This window comes from Pleurodeles waltl, chromosome 7 (genome assembly GCF_031143425.1).
Source record: "Pleurodeles waltl isolate 20211129_DDA chromosome 7, aPleWal1.hap1.20221129, whole genome shotgun sequence".
Lineage (NCBI taxonomy): Eukaryota > Metazoa > Chordata > Amphibia > Caudata > Salamandridae > Pleurodeles > Pleurodeles waltl.
Window position 1 is genome coordinate 180,291,616 of NC_090446.1, and position 23,173 is coordinate 180,314,788.

The following is a 23,173-nucleotide window of genomic DNA, read 5'->3' on the forward strand; positions in this document are numbered from 1 at the left end:
GTTCATGTGGCTGTCATGAACAACAACAATTCTACTTTAGGCTCCACTGACCTGACTGTATGTCTGGTTTTTTGCATGGCAGAGTCAAGCTCTTTGAATTAGGACACTGTTGCTTTATCTAGTAGATGCCCTACGCTCTCCTCCCATCTGGCACATATTCAACAATAAGTGCATCATGTTTCTCGTTGTTCTGTATATTTCTTGTTGTTATGACAGCTTCTTAATTGTATAATTACAAAGAAGGCAATGTTTCATTACTTAATATATGAACTCTTGTTGAAACGGACATTAAAATCTGAACCGTAACCTGTTATAATCAAGCTGCTTATCAAAGTAGCATGGACAACAACACATATAGTGAAGTGTTAAACTCAAAAACATTAAGATAAATTCTTCTATCATATTTGTCAGTTCCAGTCAAACAGCATATAATGGTAATAGCAAAAACGAAAGTTTAATTGTTATGCTATGTTATGGAGGTTTGTAGAACGCACTATCATTTGGGAGGGTATCCTGGCGCTGAAAGTCAAATTCAAAATTCATTTCAATTCTAATAAACTCGGACAAGTTTCTCACGCTGCTATAAACTGTGCAAAAGTCACCAAAATAATTCTTAGTAGATGTCAAAAGTATTTAATTGTCGACATTGTGAAGTCTTGAATGAAGATAAACTTGGATGTGAGCATGATTTAAGAATAAAGAGTAAACTTATCTCTCGACATCTTGCACATAAAGTTCCAGCGGTCATGTGACTGCCACTTTCCATAGAATGTGGAATCTAGGATAACCTTAAACGTTTACAGTATGTTTCGTGGCATACTGGTGACGAAGAAAGTATGCAAGAGGTGTGACGAGAGAACAAAAAAACAAAGTACCTAACATGTTGATTTCAATAATTCTTGCTATGCCTCGGTCTTGAACATGGGGTGTGGACAGTCACAGCTCGCGGAAGGAGTCGGGGCGGCACGCAGGTAATTAATAAATATTAAAATAATATAACAATTTAAAAAAAAAACACTTACCTACACGGTGGTCTGCTCCTCTGTCTCCTCTGCTGCAGGCAAGCACAGGCTCCCAGCCTGCCTGCGGCCAATCCTGACGCTGCTCAGAGCAGAATTAGGTTTGGCTGTGAGCGCCCGGCCAGGGTGCTCCCAGGCAGACTGGGAGGCTTTTACTGCTCTTTCCAGCCATGCAACACAGATCCGGGCTAGGCTGGAGAGAGCACACAGTGCATGTGTATTTTCACTCCCTCTCGCTGCTCATAACCCCGTGGGCCCACCCCCTTTACAAGAAAACGGTAATAAACACAGTTTATTATAATTTTCTTGTAAAGGTTTTGCATCTGCTGCCGTGAGGCGGGGCAACGCTCATCCGCCCTAACGGAGGAGCTACCCCTGGTAAGAACAGCCTGCACTGAATAGCTCTGGCACATTCTCCAAGCATTACTGAAGATCATAAAGGACTGGTGGCGGATACTTGTATTTTTGTAAAGTAAATGGTATGAAAACTGCATACTAGAAGTTAAATCTTAAAAACCATGTTGCTATACAGAAATTCAAAAAAAGTCTTGAATGGACATGGATCAAAAGGAGGAATACCTGTGTTTTGTTTTAAGACCCAAGATTTCAGGGAAAACAGTAAATTAATTTGTTAAGGTCTCAAAACAATTAAAGAAAAATGTGTACTGTACGTTAAGTGATTACATAGGAAGAGAGAAAATGTAAGTGTATGTAATAAGGAATGAACATGCACATCTTCTGGATCCTAAAGTAACTCACAAAGTGACATAGATGAATTGCACACCACTAAAAGCAAACTGAGTCTTGAAGTCAAGTAATTTCACTTAAACAATATGCAATCTGTCAAAGGGGGGGAAATGCAAATAATGCATATATTGGTTAATAACACATTCACATAACGAGATAATGTCCAAATCCCATTATGACAATGGCAATGGTAATAGGTAGAGGTAAAGTAAATCAGTAACATTGCATCAACACGCTTTAAAGGCATCCAAATCAAAAGTTCAACACTGGAAGCAATATGAGTACAATTTATTTTAAACCACTGCAAATCATTCCCATCATTGAGGTCTCTTGGAAGTAGCGTATTGAAGTGGTATTTCAAAAATGATCTCTCAAAGAGTAATTTGTCTAGGTTGCCCCCTCTGGAAGAATTTTAATTCTTCCAAAAGTCAGATTTGATGTTGTGCCTGTAGTGTTCTGCCACAGAAGCGTTTATAATCTGTTATTCTGTGTCCTTATACTAATATTGTGCACTGAGAACTGGCCTTTTTCCATAACTGGTGGTTTTACATTGTGTTTTTCACCCTTAAATATCACCATTTAATCATACGGGCATAGAAAGCAGAGTAAAGATCATTGCCAAAGACAGTGGTCCATCAAATGTCATGCTTGTGACTTTTGATTGACTCAAGCCTAAAACCTGCAACCAAGAATATTGCTGCCGAGACATGGCAGATTTCACACTTCTTGATGAAGGAGCTACAAACTCAAAGCCTCTGAATGATGTCCCAGATGAGGGTTTGTCTTCCTCTAGAAAGAAGACTTGTTCTTGCTGCTTATACTGGAGGAAGAACTCCTGCAGTTCTCCTGTTGTGACCTAAGGAATCCCGTTTAACATAGTACAGCTCAGCTATATTTTAAGTCTGTAGAGTTAAGAAGCTAGGAGCGCAGTCTTTTCAAGTCAACCTGTCAAATCTTTAAAAAAAATACTCTGGTGAAACAAAAATGAAAGAAACAAAACGTACTAAGCTGCATAGCTGGTTATCTGCCTGACTTCTATTAAAACATAGGGTATAATATATCTGCGAAAGAGTCTCTCCTTCACTCAGACTACCTCCTCAATCTCGTATCATTGTACCACAGTAATCCCCCACTCTCATTAACCACCACCTAAAACGAGCAGGTGGTAAATTGGAGAGGAAAAGGGCCTGTTATTTGGCCTAGAATAAGGAGGTGTATGCTGTGCTGACCCAGTAAAGCCAGGACTGCAAACAATTCCTCATTCTCTGGAGAATATCGCATAATAGTTGGATTGAGTTCTGGGGATACCGGCTGAAAATGTTAATTCAGGCCAAGCAATAGCTGGGCACCTAAATCTGACAGAGTGTTACAGGAATCTAGTGCTTGATGCCATGAGATACTCTAAACAGTTTAAAGATGCTTCTGGTGGAAGAACTCTTACCATTGGACACTCAAGAAACAAACTGGTAGACTTCTATCCAATATTCTAACACATCTTTTTCTAGTCTGATTTTTTTGAGCTAGCAATTTATGTACGCAGACACCTATAAATGGTTCAGTTAAAATAGTGTGCCAAACAAATCCCACGACACGCAAAAGCATTTACAACATAGTAGATAGAAGTATACCCAATATAAAAGCAGCACCTTCCCAGCCTTACTGACATTTAGCACTCGCCTCTCTCCACCTTCTTTTATAAAAAAAAAACTAGAGGCTGTTGCTTAGAATAATTCATGGATCAACTAGTATGCTTAGTCAGCAAAAAGCAAGACATGCCTATTCCTCTTACTTTGTGCAGCAGAGAGTACTTCCTCATCACTGTGCTGGGGGAGCTGCTGGGTTGTTTCAGATTGGCGCAAAGTTTTTTTCCCTTCAAAGCTGTGAAGCCGTTCAATGTGGAACTTGAGGTGCCCATTTCGGTTAAATCTGAAGGACAAACAGTACAACACTGAGCCCCACATCATAACATTGGGATATCAAGAATAATACAGGAGTCTTATGTGATGACAGGAGAAAGAAAAGAAGTGTTCTGCCTTTCTTGCAGACATCAGAAAATGACAGTGAAGAACGGAGTCTGACAACTAACTGGAGAAGATGAAGAAACATTTAAAATGTGGGAGAAGAGTGCTATTTTATTTGTAATACAAGTGCAGGGGACAGATCTTTCATTAAGAGCATGTGAAGGATCCTGCTAAGTGCCTGGTTGCCCAATACCGAGGCTACATAGTCTTGATTCCACCTAGTGCCACCTTCTTCCATGACTCTACACTTCTTGACTCTTCATCTCACTATTGCAGGTTCTGTTCCATTTTTGCTTTCTCTCTGTCTCTGTTTTTCATCTTTCTCTACCTACTTTGTCTCACTTCTCTTTCTCTGGGTCAAGGTCTATTGATGAAAAATAAGTCCAAATCCCCAAAATGAGTACTGGTGCCCATTGTCTGCCGCCCCAGGCAAAAAAGTAAGCACTGAAGAAAAGATACACACCAATAACTCCACTGAGTAGAAGAGACAAAATGATTAATGCTCACAAACACCTGAAGGAAAGAGATAAGAGTTAGATGTCACAAAACCACATTACCTAGCGTCTCAGTAATCAGGAGAAGAGACAAGAACAGATCCTCACTTACAAATATGAAAAGGGACAGTAAAGTTGAATCTCGCCTACAGACATCTGCAGGTGGGAAGGAAGGATGGAGCACTCACAGACACGGAGTAAACAAAAGAACTAAACAGCTCTTACAAACATATATTTATTTATTGTCTGTACAGCCCCATACAGCACCAACAGAAGTGAGAGTAAGTGCTCATGGGGGGTTAGAATTCAGCTGAATGCAATGCCTGTGCCCATCATCTGACACTCCACATTTTCTCTACTTGCCTACAAATTGATGAGTTGAAAGGCAATTTGAAAAGGTCAGTTTTCAGCAGTTTCCCGATTCAGAGGTAGCTGGATTCAGCCTTTAGGACTGGGTTCATATTGGGCCCACCAGAGCTTCCATCTTGCAGCATCTGTGCAGAATCAGGTGAGAGATTGATCACAATGGTTCCCTCTGCAGTCTGTTGATGAACTCTCTGGGTTGGATGGCATACACTGCAGTTACTGGTGTCCGAGCAGGTGGTCCCAAGGATCAGTGTAAATCCCTTAAATGACTGGATTAGAGGGGCTGGAAAATACTTAGAGGTGGATTATGGCCAGCTGAAAGCTGGTACCCTTGACCACCACATGAAGGTTAAATATAAAAAGGAGATTGGTGTGGAATAAGACTTCCAGGCCCTCTGTTTTCTGCATTGGAATAGAAGCAGCCCTCAGACTTGTGGGCCAGTTAAACAACCGCATCATCTGCTCTTCCTACCAGAATAAAGACGTTTGTGTTAGATGCTTTCAAACTGAAGAAGTGATATTTCATTCAGTGATGGATGAAAAGGCATATAAAGAAAAGCTGTTATAGTGCTGGGAACTTTACAAAGATTCTTGAAGCAGGCTTCAGACCAAAGGTTAAACCGCTGAACTGGTAAAGGCAGCTGGCCACCTTAGACGTCATAACATGAGGTGCCTAGAATCGTCAGGGTTATGATTAGGCATTGAGTATAAATTCAGTCATGTCATGAACATCCCTTTTTGGTGCAAACGGAAGTCTTTCAGAAGAGTAACTTTGCAAACCAACTACTTTTGGTGACATTTATTTTTCTGATGTAAATCTAGCATGAGCACCTTTTTTGCTACCTTTTCGTGACAAGAAACAAAACCTTGGAACAAATTTCATGTTTTGTTGTAATCTGAGGGTAAATTCCTACGGCTCTTTTCCCAGCCTACAGAGGATTAAGAGCTGAAGGAGGCAGGGCTGTTGATGGCTCTCTGTCTGCAGTAGCATCCAAGAAGGTCTCTCAACAAATCCTAAACAAACCTAAAATCTACAACCTTCCAGCCTCAGGAGATCAATTGCTACTTTTGTACGCAAGCCTAAAATACCTCTACTTTAATACCCATCCTCCGTATCCACACATGGTGCTGCAAGGGGCGGACAGGGAAATGGTGCCTGGAGCATGGAAGGATTCAGGCTCTCTTCATCTAGAATAGCAAGGTGGAATGGGACCCCTTTTCTACGTCTATAAGGCTGTCTGGAATAGGAGTATTTCTACAGAGATCTGAAGTTATTCTGAGAATCATGAGTTGTGTGTTACAAGGACTGTTGTGGGTGTTGGTATTGATAGAGTTGGTAATCTTTGTAAAAGAGTTGATAACTCCAAACCTTTCTGCAACAAAAGTGCTCTTGGCAGTGATACTGAAGGACACCTATGGACCTAGCTATGTTTGAAGTCTTGGTATGCTGCAGTGCGTCATCAACATGGCCACCAAAAAGTGCTTCCCCATTGATGGGCATATCCCGTAGCTCCTTCTGCACCTCAGCAACTAATGAATGTGCTCAGTAGTCAAAACTGGTGCAGCAAAATTGCCACTCCTGGCAGCTGGCAAATGTCACTACACACCACATTCAGGAACATGTTACTAAGCTTCAATTGTTGCAGAATGGCCACTGCTTTCTGGTTTGTCATCCAGTATGAGGCTGAATTAGGGGGCAGTCTACACCCATGCATCTGACTATGATAGCCGTTCAGTAACACCAAGGTTTACTGCTTTAATAGAAGTTGAGACAATGTTACTGACCCACCTTCTGAATGTGTCCATCTTCTGTGCATCATGACTTAATGTGGCATTATAGAGACATGTTTGAATTGCACGTGTATTGTTGAGCTGCCACTGACATGACTGAGTACACGTTTCGGTTCCCCGTGAGCCAAACAGCGGTATTCTCCAGAGCATTTTATTTCTTTTAGAGGCAGGGAACCCTAGAAGGAATGATTGCAGGAGTTTGCATGAGCCTCTTCCATTCTTCCCACTTTGGGGGTTGCTTTGACTGATTTGTGATTGTCACACAGATGTCAAAAAAAGAACCATTCTGTTCCTTAGGTAAGAATGGCAAGTTGAATCTTTTAGAGCCTTTATGCCGTCTGCCGTAGCAATGTGGTACACCATTAATCCTCTGGTGTGTACTCTACCAGCTATTTTTCTCCAACCTCCTCAACTTCTTCAACCTACATGGAGTTAGGCTCGACTTGCACAGGAGCTGTGACTGTCAGTAGAGGGATGGACAATACCAGTGCAGTGTCCAATGGTGGAAATAAGGGTGATGAGAAGGACTCCGACCACTGCAGAGGTCATCAAAAGCACAAAGTACTCTACCATATGGATAACCACAGGGAACTTGTATGCCTAGCTTGTTTATCTAAATTGTATTTTGGATTTGTGTATCAGTCTCATTGTTATTGTTTTAAAATATTAATGGTAATTTAACCATAATCCGTAATCAAAATTAAACTACATTAAAATGCAAAGTTTGATAGGGTGGGTCTTTCAGGTGAAAATGACAAATGTAAATACTGAACAATAAAGATGAGATGTGGACCCCTCCGATATTCTGCATTACACTCTATCGAAGGATGAAATTAACAATCTCAAATTTGTGGCTCTGAAAGTAGGATCAAATCCCCAGTAGGGGCAAATTCGATATCCTTACCACTCCAAACATTTTGAGTAGAATGGCATAGTCTACCATGTTGTAGACTTCAGAACGATCAAAGAGTATCAAGACAGCTTACTGGGCATGATAAAGGGTACCAAGAAGGTGTTGTTTGATAGTGGCAAAGGCTGTTCCTTGCATTTTTTAAGTGAGTTGTGCATAGAGTGGTACTTGTTGCCTCCTAGCTACTGGGTACTCACTTTCCAGAATTTTGCTGGCGAACAAGAGGAAGTCCATCATGTGGTCATTTACTTGCATCTTAAGGTCTACTATGGGTGTCTTCAGTACCAGGAAATCAACTTCATATTTTAACAGGTTGGGCATTGACCCGGTTGGGAGGAGATATATTCAAATATTTGTTTAATTTGTTGAGATGGTGTAGAAGAAAGAGAAGGGTTGGCTCTCACAATGGATTACAAGGACAGATGCTTGCTTACATGTAAAATCTAAAGACAGGAGAGGATTTTAATTGCAGAAAGAAGCAGCAAGGCCTGCTGCTAAACTAAGCAGCCAAAGACATAAAATAACAATTTCTCTTCACTCAAGCTCAGATTGAATGCAAAACTTAACCCCTGTGAAACACAATTGGGTGGACTTTTCTCACTAAAGAAAACAGGATACAATTCTCAAAATTTAAGTTTTCTTGTAAACAGGTCGACAACATCATAGAGCCTCACTCACAAAATCCAAACATGTCAAAAACATTGCATAACAAGAATGCCAAATGAGAACCAGCATACAGGCTAAGCCGCACATTATTAATAACAGCAGAAGACAAATAAGGGCAACGTCACATGCACACAGTTAAAAAAATAAAGCTCAATCCCAATTCTCAAACAGATGAGATACACACACTGAGTAAACTCTAGCAGAGATAAGCCAAATTCAATACATTATAAAATAAGAAACATATTGAAGTCTAAAATATACTCAACTTAAGGTTAACTCAGATACATTAAAAGAAGTACAGAGCCTCACTCTGAGAAACCAGAAGTGATTGGAGTACTGGATTTTATTTACAGAAACAGTACACAACGTCAGATTCATTTTTACCTTAGAAAGTGACCACTGCACATCCCTCCTATTTCGCTGAGCTCAGAGACGTTCATCCCTCGTCCACAATAAATCACTTATTCATTAAACCCCACCCGTAAATCAACCTCAGGCCACATCCTCCATATCGTATAAACCCCCTCCAGAATGTCCCTAAAAACAAAACTCAGCTCAGCCATCTAATCCAATAAATATGCACTCAAGTCCTTCTCCTAAACAACACCAATTCCCCTTAACCTTAATCAGCACAAATGTCATGCATTCACCTCAACCTATGAACTACCTTCTGTGCCTTGCTATTTTCTAATTATTTACCTAACCTTTCTTGCCTCTTGCGATCTCAGCCTTCCTTTGCCTATAAACTCACCTATGCTTACACACCACACCACACCATCTATTTCGGTCCTACCCTTTCCCACAATCAAGGGTCGGCCAATTCCATTCCGCACAGACCAACCTCTGTCCACAGATCTGGCACACAAAGGGTTTCTCATTTGTGTGGGTCAGCATGTGTCTCCTTAGGTCCTTCTTGTTCTTGGATGCGAAACTGCAATGTGGACATGTATGAGGACGAAGATCAGCATGCAGGGATAAGTGAACCTGAGGGAGAGAGACAGAAGTCAGTAGTGAAAGGATTCCACAATACGCAAAAATAAGTGAAGAGAAAATAACAGTAAGAGGTGAGACAAGACGGCTGAAAGAGGAGAGAGTAAGAATACATACAGAGACAGATTCGGGCCATCAGAAAAAGAGATACCCTCAAATAAGCAGAGACAGAAATAAGAATCCACATGCAAGCGGAAGATGGAGGACAGTATGAAATGGAAGTCATAGGAGAGCAGATTTAGGAATAGGCAGAGTAAGAAATGGAGGATGGGAGATATATAAAAAATGGAATGTAAAAGGAGATTAGGAAAGGTAATTTCTTTAGAGTGGAAGATAATAATCCAGATAAAAGAAGCCCCAACAAGACTAACTCCAAGGCTATTTAGAATTGAATTTTTTTTTTAATTAAATAATATATCATGCAATTGGTTTTCATGGCAGTGGGCGGTCTGTATCGTCTGTGAAATTAACAATCTTGTCTGTGGCCATGATCACATTGAGCACTAACCAATTCACCTAGTACCTAGGCACATATCTTGTGTTACCCAGAGAGAACCTGTACTGACCTTGACGTCTGGCCAAGATGTAGCTGTAAACACGCAGTCTGAGCACTTAAATGTACTAGGCCCAACATGCGCTCTCTTATGGCTCTCCATCTCTGCTCGTCCTGTGAAAGTAGCACTACAGATCTTACAGGAGAACTTCTTGGCCACGGATTGAGGAGTGGAGTTTCCTGGAGACAACTGTGGGTCTGTAGATTGCTGTGAGCAAAAAAAAAAAAAAAAAAAGAAAATGTGCGAGAAGTGACAAAGATTGTAATGGGACAATTACTAAAAAGTCAATCTAAAAAAAGGAGTGAACTATAAAAGACAAAAGAAGGAGGGATACCTGGTGAAGGGAATAGAAGGCGGAAAAAAGACTTTACTGGAGAAAAGATATGCGCTAAGTGACAATGTCAAAAGAAAGGTGAATGGGTGCAAGGCAAAAAAACATACATTGCAAAGGATCCAGGAGACTAGGGCGTAACATTATACAGAGACAAGCATGCTGAGCTTTAATGCTGTTAGAGGTATAGAGCATGTACTGTCATTCCCCCAACCGAAGCAAGTGACCGCTTTTAATTGATCAACATACAAACATGGGGCCAAGGAAAACAATTGAAGGCATAACATGAGGTGAAAAGATGTGGACAGAAAGCACTTCAGGCACTGCCCCCCACATCTCCCAATCAAAGTCAGCTAAACACACTTACCATCCCCAGTTTGATTCACACTATTTATGAACTTATAACGAAGCTGATAAAACTAATCAGTACATGAATGCTACGCTTTTTGATGGGTCAAGCCAATCACATCAGTAAATAGACGGTGTTAACTGTCCTTATTCATTTCTCAGGGCCACAATGATGGTGTGGCCGAAACCTTAATGCAAAGAGTTTCACCACTGAAAAAACTATTGTGGGTAATTACGGGTTTTTGGCAAAGAAAAAGAATATCCCAAATTGTAAACTGAAATGAGACTCAACTTAAAGGCATAACATCTAGGATGCTGGGTAGGTTGTAAAGGGAACATACCAGTCTACCAAACAAACTTAATGTGCAAGAGGTGCCGTGCTCTTCTAAACGTGCCATAAATCTGTGCTTGTAATTGAAAGAAAAAGCAGATCATTGATCTGCAATGCAGCCTATATAAGTAATAAGGCTGTTTGCAAGCACAGTGCTAGTCTTCTAATCAAAGACATATTATTTACAGGTGTGGACATTGTGCAGAACACGTATTAATAAGTGTATCTATCACTCTTCTAGTCGCAGAGTACAATGGAATCTCTACAGCCACATAGGAAATTCTGTTGCCTTTCGTCATCTCATGCAACTCCTCTACGCTTTCTTAATGAGAAAGAACGGCCTTGCAGGATAGAAAGCACCCAGAGCAGACCTCATAGCTTGTTAGTAGTCATTTTTATGGTTTCTCACAGCAGCAGGCAGGGGACATGGATTGGCTACTTTCAGTCCTAACCGTATTCAACCAAACACGATACCCGTATTGTTTAACATTTTTCATCCATTGCATACTAGAACCTGGTGTAATGTCCTGTGATGAAAGGACATGAAGGACTCCTTTACCGCAGCTGCCATTTCATCACTGCACAGGATACCAGTCAAAATGTACAGAATACATGTGACAAGAAAAATATGCATGTGGTGGTATTATAGTCAGTAGTCAAAGACCAGGCATGTGCAGACCCACAACTTTCATGGAGTGAGTCTAAACAAATACTACTTTTGAAGTATGTTTGACTAGAGACTGAACAACTTTAAGCTGGTTTACTCCCATATCTAAAGATACCAGGTGGGATATAGCCTCCTATATCTTCAAGCCATTTGTAAATACATCTCGAAGGTGTTTAAATTAATAAAGATGGATTACAGGTCTGCAAATTGTTTGCAAAAATAGACATCTAATGATTCAGAATTCGAGTTTGTGTGGTATGCTGATGCCCAACAGCTGTGACATGGTCAAAGCACCTATACTACAAGGGCAATCAGAGAAATTGTGCAAAAAGATCAGAATCGTCACAGTTCTATAGGGAGCTCTGTCAGTCTTGAACCTGGATATTTACTGAATTTACATGTACAAATCATGATCATGAATGATTAGCTCAATCACGTATGTGTGTGTCCTCCTTACAATGCCACTCTGACATTCAATTGGTTTCACACACTGTAGATATGCCTAATCTAATTCGTGTCTAAAGGAAGTTGTTGGTTCACAATTTACCACTAATAAGCTACCAATTTTCCCAAAAATGTTTTATTTTGTTTTATCATTTATTAAACCAAATGTATGTATTGATATGGTTTATGTTGGCACATTTGCATTTTAATGTGATGCATTCATCTCCCAAAAGAAAGCCTGCAAATTATGAGCCCTGCTCTTCATTTATATTGTGGTTCATTGCTCAACTTTGACTTTATGTTTTACACATGGAATTAGGCAAACCAGTAAAAGATGTATGAAAAGAATAAGTGGTTTTGCAGAGAAGATCCAGAAAGATCCCAAGAGTTGGTTGACAGTCAAAAACCTGCAGCATGCAGTGTTCCCACTGAATAATTTATGCATGTGAATAAGTCAATGCTGGATTTATTGGTAGTGAAATAGAGGAAGGGATTTTTTAGTTTTTCACACATTTGTAAATCAATTCTAATTATTGTAATTTTTTATAAATTAACATAAGAAACAGGCAGAACCAGGGGGTTGAACGTTCATCTACAGTAAAAGTGTTTCCTTAGATCCACATTTCTTATACAATATCAAGAACGCTCTTGAACTTCTCTGTTCTTCTACATAACATTTACACAGTAGAACTAGTTTTACTCTAATTTCATCCTTGGAAAGAATAATAAAAAAACAGTTAGCAAGAAAAAAAACTGCAAAGCAGAACCAGAGGCTGAATATTAATTATGTTTATTTAATTCAACTAATGAAGACTGGAACCCTGTATTGTGTAGGTAATATAAGAATATGCAGTAAGGACAAACTCTGATAAACGATGTTATTTAATCCAGATGTAACATTCTGAACATCCAGTTTGACTAAGCATAAACTATGAAAAAACACTTAGTTACCTGTAGCAAGTTACCTTGAAATTCAAGACTTTTCTAGATTCACTTGCTTAGTATTATTCAGCTTATTCAGTAGTTGGGTCCAGAAAGATTCTGAGTAGGTAAAGGTTTTTCTTTGGGTGCCGAACACAGGTAGAGTGTAAGTGGTTGAGTATAAACCCAAAATTATGCAATGCATCACCACCATTTACAGATTCATCCACACTGTTTACGAACAGGTCTCATCTGTTAAAAGGATTAACAATAAGGTCTGCCTGCACCTTTGACATGAATCCAGAAATCTGTAGCCATGCACATATGTTCAACACCAGCCCATGCATAGTTGTCTGCTGACCATATCTGCTGCTTCAAGAGAGGAATATAGGCTTTTTAGGATTCTATTACTTTTTTCAAACTATTGTAGGAGGTGCTGGATTAGCCCTTCAATTTCCATGCATTCTGTTGGCCATTTTTAGAGCTGCATTTTACAGCTTGCTAATCTCTATTAATTCGCTGCTGCCTTCCAATTTCTTGGGTAAAGCATCACATGTTTTGCTCTCCCTGTTTGGTGTAGGTCGCAGACTTCCTTTTTCCTCTGCTGTTGCTATTATTAGCCATGTACAGGACGGACCTTAATATATGTTGGTTCTTCTGGAGATTGTCTATACTTTTACTCTACTCTTGGGGTAACACCTTTAAAAGAGGTTTCCTCCTTGAAACATTCTTTCTCTGCTGCCGAGTCCTGGGTAGCATTGGTAGGTAATGGTTTTGTCTTTGGAGAAGATCGAGAGTTTCTAAAAGGAAACAAGGGACCTTCTCATGTTATATCCCATATGTGTCTAATGCTCTTTTAATAATAGCATGGCATATGGAAATGTCATCTGGAGGAAATGTCTGGATTGGTATGTCTCTGTGAAGTTTCAGTTTAAATGACTTAATAATGAGTGCCCTCTTACTGTCTGTCATGTTGTGAATGAGGTTATTAAGGAATCAAATTCCTTCTTTTACTGCAGACGGTCTGCCACTTCATCTTGGAACCTACTGTTTTGCTTTTTTTTTGCATCAACTGGGCTTTAGTTATTGGCAGCCTTTGCCCTCTTTTTTGTGTTGTGATGTTTCAGGCTCTTTGTCCTTATCCTTATCCTTCCTCCTATGTTGATCCTCGTTTAAGATCAAGCTAGGTAGCATACGCATCTTCTTCAGATCAATGTCTTTATCTTTCGATCCGTGATCCAATGACTTTGCTTTTCTGAAGTCACAGGTCTTAACTTTAAAGCTGTTGTGTTTGACATGGATTCTGAATCTTTTGGCTCCAATGTATTTTGGCTCCAACGTCTGATGCTCACGAGGCACTGTTTGCATCTGCTTGACTGGCATTTGAAATATGTCTTTCAGTGCAATTTGAGGTTATATCCATTTGTGATAACGTTATGTTTTTAAATCCATATTGTTAAATTTTTAGCTCTGTACTTTCTAAATTGGCCAAGCCCAATTCATTCAACCACTGATATAATAAATACAAGGGAATGTGGCACCCTAGACATTTTCCTTGCTCTAACTCCCGATATTCTTAAGTTAACCTATTGGGCTTAATAGTTGCCTGTGGCTTTTGGCACAGAGTCATGACTTCAGAAATATGACGATTCTGAGATTTGCTTTCACTAACGTTGACTGCAAGAATTGCAATGAGACCTAATTACAGGTTTTTCAGCATCCAAAGCTACCACTGACAATAGTGAATTCAAAACTATTGCATGATTATATGACTTAGAAGCCTAGCACAGTCACTAGAGATTCTATTATTCAAGACCCATGCTTGGCAGACATCTAACGTTTTTTAAACTATAGATGAGGGGTTTGGCATAAATTGATAGAAGGGGGTATTTTGAAAAACTCAAAGACATGGCTTTTATGTAAAATTATAAGAACCAATATAGTTGATGTTATTTGGTTCCAGTTTTCCCACAACCAGACTTTTCTTCCTCCTACTACGTTGAGAAATGTCTGAGATGATGCTTATCAATTTTGTTGTGAGGAGTGGGGAATGCAGGTACCGGACCCCCTCATGTCATTTCCAGGTGTATTGTAATGGTAATTCTGCTCTTAGTACTGGTATGAAAAAGAAGGACAATTGACACAGCGGGTAACGTCATGTTTATCGTTGCTCTTGGAAGAGCCACAACTTTTGCAAGGATTACTTCTTAGTTAGAAGGTACATGGTCTTAGCTATTTCAAGAGTGTGCTTTAATAGGTTCTTTACCAATTTATCAAAGCAAACCGAAAAGGCAAAAGGTAATAGAATATCTATTGTGAAATTGTGGCCTTTTCTATGCAGGACTACACTATGGTGGGATACAAGGTACAAATCTGTGTCAACAAGATATTTCTACTGCATGGTTTGAGGTTACAATCCCATTTTTACAATCCGTCCTTGGAGTAAGCTGGTTCTTTATATAGTAGACCAAAACGAGGTGCATTGTGTAAAGAGTCCAGGCAAACCCTATTGGTTTACACAGGCACAAATTATAACACTAAATGCTCTCTGTTGTGGTAGCGTGGGCGAGCACGTTAGGCGTATCAGAGGGTTGTGCTAAGCATTTATGCTCGCAGAGGAAATACATGACACACACTCGAGAATAAATCAGAGAGCAATTTAGAAAAATAACCGTTTATGTAAAATTTGATACCATGAACTTTGTTATCAGGTATGTACTTGTTTAAAATACTGATTGTACAAGTAAGTAAAATATTCACTTAATGGTGTCTTTACGCAGCAATGCTTTCCCACAGGTAAAAAGGCATATGTTGCATACAGTTATTTAGGGCTGGTTTCTTGGGTTCTCCTTCGGGACTTAGCGTCGTAGGAAGCCAAGGTATGAAGTACCAACAGTGGTTACTTGTTACCTGTCCTGTGGTGTCTGGTTGCAGAGATGCTGTTTGGGTTGGTAGGTTTGCACACTACGTTGGTTGAAAGATGGGGGTGGCACCTCTAAACATGCTGCAGAGGGGCACTTGGGGACAAGTCCGGGAGCACCCAATGGGGGGCTCAAGTCACAAGGGTCCTGGGAGCAAGAAAGAACAGCCAGTTCTCCAGTACCCAGGCTGGGGCGCTCGGGTGCAGAGTAGATGGTTCAGCTGGGCTGGGTGCATCAAAGACCCGCATGTTTGTCGGTCTTGCCTGTTGAGGTCGCAAAAAGCAGGGCAGCTGGGCCATTCTGGGAATGGGTCTCTTTGGTGCTGATGTCCCTTGATAGCTGCTTGGTCTTGGTGTAGTGGGAGTCCCGACTGGACTCACATGGACTTGGCTGGGTGCAGGGGGTTTGGTACCCCAAATATTGGTGCAGCGTAGCTCCGGTTGATCTTGGTGCCTTCCAACTTGGTGGGTCAACATGTATCACCTCCTGGGGCAGAGATACCTCTTCCTGGGCTGCTGTGATGTCAGGCTGACTGGGGAGCTGCAAGATATTGGACTGGACTTGGCTGCTTCGGTGTCTGTGGGCTTCAGGGGAGTAGCTCCTCTACTCCAAAGAAGATTGCTGGCAATTTGCAAAGGGCTGTCAGTCTAGTGGGGTTTTGGTAGATGCTCAGCAGCATGACGAATCACTTTGTTGTGATTGTCAGGGTTGGTGTCAAATGTCCACAGCAAGTATCCTGTTTTCACCTTCTTCTGGCTCTTATTTGTCCACTTCTTCTGGATCAGTGGAATCAGAGTTGCTGGAATCAGGAGTGCCATCTATATACTCAATTTAGGGGCATTTAAGGGAGTGACAGGTAGTAGTCAATGGGCCGCCTGCCTGTAGGGTGACTACTCACCCTATGGACCACTTCCTTTGGGAAGTGGGCTTAATCCTGATCCAGTGAGTCTAATTCCACCAAAAACCAAGATGATGGAATTCAAAGTTTTGTGTTCACATCCGGTTGCCCAGATAGGGAACACGCCTACTGAATAGCAAATTATCCAGACAGACCTGGTGCCAAATGGACTGGGGTGAGGTAGGGGTTGGGGGCATCTCCACTGTCTGGGGAAGCTGGTGTTGCATAACAAAGGCAGCATAGGCCTTTGAAGTCTCCTGCCTTGACATGCTGATAGCTAGCTATCCTGCTTGGAGGTGGTGGAGTCACCTCCGCCCATAGCGGGATTGTTTCTGACCTGAGAGAGCATAGACTCTCTCCTCCAGGGGGTCAGAAACACGAAGGTGGTGGCAGGCTGGTCAGGGCAGGTCAGCCAGCATAATAGTAGCTGTCAGCTTTTAGGGGGCACCTCTAAGGTGCCCTTTGAGTGCAAGTATTAATAATACCATCTCTGGAATCAGTGTGGGCTTGGTAATTTGAGATGTCTGATGCCAAACGTCTGGCTTCAGTGAAGCCATCATGTAGCTAGGGAACTTGTAATTACCAGTGTCCAGTACATGTACGTAAAATGGCTTCCCTGTTCACCTGCATTATCTAAGAATTGACTTAGACCATCATAGGGGCATAACTGCTCATGCGGTTATGTCCACATGTGTAGTATAGTGCACCCTGCCTGAGGGTTGTAAGGCTTGCTGTAGGGGTGACTTACCTGTACTGTATGCAATGTCTGTGGGCATGTGTTAGAAATGGGGTTTTTGGTTGGCAGTCAGGTTACCCCCTGTCCAAGCAAAAGCCCTCACTCTAGTCAGGGTAAGTCACACACAATCCAAGATTATCCTGTGCCCACCCTCTGGTAGCTTGGCACGAGCAGTCAGGCTTAACTTAGAAGGCAATGTGTAAAGTATTTGTGCAATAAATCATACAATACCACCATATAGCACCACAAAAATACACCACACATATTTATCAGGATAATTGTAGGCCAAAACGATCAAAGTTGCAATATGAATTTGTAAAGATGTCACTGATAAGAGATATAAAGTGTCATAAGTCTTTAAAAAGCAAACAAAGTCTCTTTCAAGCACCAAGTACCTGGTTTCTGGTGGAAAATCTCCTCAGAGGGCCACAGGAGAAGAGATACGTGGAAAACTGGTGTGTGCGTCAATTTCTCCCCAGCACACACTGACTTGCGTCGTTATTTTTCACGCGGGGAAGTCGTGCGTCGTTTTCCAGCGCGCGGACAGTCTCTTTCTGTGGATCGCGGGGATTACCAGATGTCCCGGGTCTGTGCGTGGATTTTCCTGCTTGTTTTCCGGCTGCGCGTTGTTCTGCGGGGCTGCGCGTCGAAGTTTCGATCTCACGGCAGGCGTCGCGTCGATTTCTCCCTGGAAGTCGGGCGGCGTTGTCCTTGTGAGGCCGTGCGTCAAAGTTTCGATCTCACGGCAGGCGTCGCGTCGATTTCTCCTTGAAAGTCAGGCGGCGTTGTCCTTGCGAGCCCGTGCGTCAAAGTTTCGATCTCATGGCAGGCGTCGCGTCGATTTCTCCTTGGAAGTCGGACGGCGTTGTCCTTGCGAGGCCGTGCGTCAAAGTTTCGGTCGTCCCGAAGGCGTCGCGTCGAACAGCGTCGGTGTGCGGCGTTTTTTCTCGCCGCGGAACAAGCTGTGCGTCGAAAATTTCGGGGCACGGAGCGTCCAAGTAAAAAAGAGAAGTCTTTTTGGTCCTGAGACTTCAGGGAACAGGAGGCAAGCTCTATCCAAGCCCTTGGAGAGCACTTTCACAGCCAGACAAGAGTTCAGCAAGGCAGCAGGCCAACAGCAAGGCAGCAGTCCTTTGTAGAAAAGCAGACAGGTGAGTCCTTTGAGCAGCCAGGCAGTTCTTCTTGGCAGGATGTAGTTTCTGGTTCAGGTTTCTTCTCCAGCAAGTGTCTGATGAGGTAGGGCAGAGGCCCTGTTTTATACCCAAATGTGCCATTGAAGTGGGGGAGACTTCAAAGAGTGGCTAAGAAGTGCACCAGGTCCCCTTTCAGTTCAATCCTGTCTGCCAGGGTCCCAGTAGGGGGTGTGGCAGTCCTTTGTGTGAGAGCAGGCCCTCCACCCTCCCTGCCTAGGAAGACCCATTCAAAATGCAGATGTATGCAAGTGAGGCGGAGTACCCTGTGTTTGGGGTGTGTCGGAGTGAATGCACAAGGAGCTGTCAACCAAGCCCAGCCAGACGTGGATTGTAAGGCACAGAAAGATTTAAGTGCAAAGAAATGCTCACTTTCTAAAAGTGGCATTTCTTGAATAGTAATATTAAATCCGACTTCACCAGTCAGCAGGGTTTTGTATTACCATTCTGGCCATACTAAATATGACCTTCCTGCTCCTTTCAGATCAGCAGCTGCCACTTCAACAGTGTATGAGGGCAGCCCCAATGTTAGCCTATGAAGGGAGCAGGCCTCACAGTAGTGTAAAAACGAATTTAGGAGTTTTACACTACCAGGACATATAACTACCCAGGTACATGTCCTGCCTTTTACCTACACAGCACCCTGCTCTAGGGGTTACCTAGGGCACACATTAAGGGTGACTTATATGTAGAAAAAGGGGAGTTCTAGGCTTGGCAAGTACTTTTAAATGCCAAGTCGAGGTGGCAGTGAAACTGCACACACAGGCCTTGCAATGGCAAGCCTGAGACAAGGTTAAGGGGGCTACTTAAGTGGGTGGCACAACCAGTGCTGCAGGTCCACTAGTAGCATTTAATCTACAGGCCCTAGGCACATGTAGTGCACATTACTAGGGACTTATAAGTAGATTAAATAGTCCAATCAGGTATGATCCAAAGTTACCATGTTTAAAAAGGGAGAGAGCATACGCACTTTAGCACTGGTTAGCAGTGGTAAAGTGCACAGAGTCTAAAAGCCAGCAAAACAGGGTCCAAAAAGTGGAGGGAGGCAGGCAAAAAGTTAAGGGTGACCACCCTAAGGCATGTCAGGTCTAACATGTGTCCCCCCCAGCTGAAAGTGGGGAGAGCTACCCGACCTCCTGGGAGCACTCATCGCTAAGGTGGAAGTATCTGGAGAGACCATCAGCATTGGTGTGGTCAACCCCTGGCCGATGCTCCACCGTAAAGTCCATCCCCTGTAGGGAAATGGACCACCTCAAGAGTTTTGGATTCTCACCCCTCATCTGCATGAGCCATCTGAGGGGCCTCTGGTCTGTCTGAACCCGGAAGTGAGTCCCAAACAGGTAGGGTCTTAGCTTCTTCAGTGCCCAGACCACAGCAAATGCTTCTCTCTCAATAGCACTCCACCTTTGTTCCTGTGGTAATAGTCTCCTGCTAATGAAGACTACTGGTTGGTCTGCGCCCTCCTCATTCAGCTGTGCTAGAACAGCCCCTATGCCATGCTCTGAAGCTTCTGTCTGAACAATAAATTCCTGGGAGTAGTCAGGGGCCTTGAGTACGGGGGCCGTGCACATGGCCTCCTTCAGAGAATCGAAGGCTTTCTGACAAGCCTCTGTCCAATTCACCAACCTAGGTTGTTTCTTGGAAGTGAGTTCTGTCAAGGGGGACACAATGGTACCATAGCCCTTGACAAACCTGCGGTAATATCCAGTGAGGCCCAAAAAGGCTCTCACCTCAGTCTGTGTTCTAGGCGGTTGCCAGGCCTTGATAGTTTCAATCTTGGCCTGGAGCGGCTGCACCCTTCCACCACCTACGAGGTGTCCCAAGTACACCACGGAACCCTGCCCAATCTGGCACTTACTAGCCTTGATAGTCAGGCCTGCCTGTTGCAGGACCTGAAGCACCTCCTTGAGGTGGAGCAGGTGTTCCTCCCAGCTGGAACTGTAGACAGCTATGTCGTCTAGGTAAGCTGCACAGAAGGCATCTTTACCAGCTAGGACCCCGTTAACCAACCGTTGGAAGGTAGCGGGGGCATTTTTCAGCCCAAATGGCATCACCCGGAATTGGTAATGGCCATCAGGGGTGGAAAACGCAGACCTTTCTTTAGCCCCCACAGTCAGGCCAATCTGCCAGTACCCGGAAGTAAGATCGAACATACTCAGGAACTTGGCAGCGCCTAGCCTGTCAACGAGCTCATCAGCTCAGGGGATGGGGTGAGCATCAGTCCGGGTGACTGAATTGAGACCCCGGTAGTCCACACAGAACCAGAGTTCTGGTTTCACACCTGGGGCAGTAGCCTTGGGGACCAATACCACAGGGCTGGCCCAGGGACTACTGGATTTCTCAATAACCCCCAAAGTCAACATCTTGGAGACCTCCTCCTTGATGCTGGCCTTCACCTTATCTGACAACCTGTAAATTTTGTTCTTTACAGGAGCACTGTCACCTGTGTCAATGTCATGCACACAGAGGTGGGTTAGTCCAGGTGTAAGGGAGAACAGGGGGGAGAACTGCTCTAACAGCTCATAGCAGTCCCCTCTCTGTGTTGGAGTCAGGGAGTCAGAGAGAATGACACCACCTACTGACCCATCCCCTTCTTTGACAGCGAGGAGGTCGGGGAGAGGTTCACTCTCCTCTTCCATGCCCTCATCGGTGACTAGGAGCATACTGACCTCAGACCTCTCAAAGTGAGGTTTGAGCTGGTTGTGATGGAGGACCCTTAGGGGATGCCTAGGGGGCTTGAGGTCCACTAGGTAAGTGGCCTCCCCTTTACGCTCCTTGATCTCAAAGGGGCCAGTCCAGCGGTCCTGGAGAGCCCTGGGCTCTACTGGCTCCATCACCCAAACTTTGTCTCCAGGTGAGAACTCAACTAGAGTGGCCTTTTGGTAGTACCACTCCTTCATCACCTCTTGACTGGCCTCGAGGTTACTCTGGGCCTCCTTCCAGAAGCGTTGGGTTTGATTGCGGAGGGCCAGCATGTAGCTGACCACATCCTGGGGAGGGGCCTGGGGAGCTCTCTCCCAGCTCTCCTTAATGATGCTTAGGGGTCCCCTGACAGGGTGACCATAGAGAAGCTCAAAGGGGCTGAACCCCACCCCTTTCTGGGGCACCTCTCTATAAGCAAACAACAGGCAGGGTAAGAGGACGTCCCACTTACGCCTCATGGCCTCAGTCAGGCCACCAAATGCCTTTCAGGGTCTGGTTGAATCTCTCAACCAGCCCATTGGTTTGAGGATGATAAGGGGTGGTAAACCGGTAGGTCACCCCACACTCATCCCACAGGGTCTTCATGTATGCAGACATGAAGTTTGTGCCCCTGTCAGACACGACCTCCTTAGGGAATCCCACCCGGGTAAATATTCCCAACAGGGCTCTGGTCACCACCTTTGCAGTCACTGTTCTCCGAGGGATTGCCTCTGGATAGCGGGTGGCATGGTCCACCAAAACCAGGATAAACCTGTTGCCCAGGGCAGTTTTGGGGTCCAAGGGACCAACAATGTCGATGCCCACCCTTTCAAAGGGGGTGCCAACGACTGGGAGTGGGATCAGGGGAGCTTTAAGCCGTTTCCCTGCCTTCCCACTAGCCTGGCAGGTGGGGCAAGCTCTGCAGAAGTTATCTGAGGCTTTCCTCATTCTGGGCCAATGAAAGTGGGTGTTAAGCCTGTCAAAGGTCTTGTCTTGGCCCAGGTGTCCTGCCAGGGGAATGTCGTGAGCCAGGCCTAGTAGGAATTTCCGGTAACACTGGGGGACCACCAGCACACAGTGTGCCCCAGGACCTGGAATTCTACGCTCACTGTAAAGGAGATCATTCTCCCAGTAAATATGGTGAGCGCCAGAGGCGTCACCTGCTGCGTGGTCTGTGGCCTGCTTCATCAGACCCTCAAGGGTGGGGCATTCTCTCTGCGCCTTGCAGAATGCTTCCCTGGTTGCCCCCCCCCTCTACTTGCCAGTCAGCAAGTTTAGGTAGGTTACCCAGGGCAGCTATGTCCTCCCCGGTGGCTCGGGGGCCTCCTCTTCCTCAGGGACCTCGTCTACCACCGTGGGAACATTGGAGGCGGGTTTCCCGCGCCCCTGGCCCCCCTCTTGTGCGGCTGTCTGGGCCATTTTTCCAGGCTCCAGATGCCCTTGACTCCCTTCCCGGGCAGCCATGGACCTTGTGGTCATGCAGACCCACTCAGGTAACCCTAACATCTCCAGGTGAGATCTGAGCTCTACTTCTTTCCAAGCAGTGTCCTCAAGATCATTGCCTAACAGACAATCTACAGGCATGGCAGGACTCACAGCTACTTTCAGAGTACCAGAGACCCCCCCGCCACTCAAAGGGAGCCAGAGCCACCGGTAGGTGACTCTCACGATTGTCAGTGACTATTACCTGGTGGAATGTATTAGGGACTATCTGCTCTGTTGACAACAGCCGACTCTGGATAGTAGTCATACTGGCTCCTGTGTCACGCAGAGCCTCCACCTTCTGCCCATTAATGGTGACCCACTGCCTGTACTTGGAAGTATTTCGGGGCATGTGGGCTTTGGGCACCATTTCTCTTTCTCCCAGGGACACTAGGGAAATCTCTACCTGCTCCCCAAAGCTATCTGGGTCCATCTCCCCCCCAAGCGCTACACTAGTCAACCCAGGTGTCTGTCCGGTAGTGGACGGTGTCCTTTTGGAGCACTGGGGGTCGCCTTTATAGTGACCATACTGGTAACACTCCATACATTTGGGATTGGATTTCCCTGACCTATCATATGTCCCTGGCTTTTTCCCAAATTTGGAGAAGGAATGGTTGCCATCCCCTCCCTGGGAATTCTTTTGGGGGCCTTTTGAGAGTTCCTT

The 23,173-nt window shown here is 43.9% G+C and overlaps 1 protein-coding gene across 2 annotated transcripts in view; it reads right to left on the bottom strand.

The window, feature by feature from the left end:
- Window positions 1-23,173, bottom strand: part of ZNF335 (zinc finger protein 335) — a 260,110-nt gene that overhangs the window by 23,454 nt on the left and 213,483 nt on the right. For both annotated transcript variants that reach the window (XM_069243523.1, XM_069243522.1), the window contains 3 exons: window positions 9,571-9,765; window positions 8,856-8,998; window positions 3,556-3,692 (listed from right to left, as the gene is read on the bottom strand). In XM_069243523.1, the coding sequence (XP_069099624.1) occupies window positions 3,556-3,692; window positions 8,856-8,998; window positions 9,571-9,765 (475 nt within the window). The remainder of the gene's footprint in view (window positions 1-3,555; window positions 3,693-8,855; window positions 8,999-9,570; window positions 9,766-23,173) is intronic.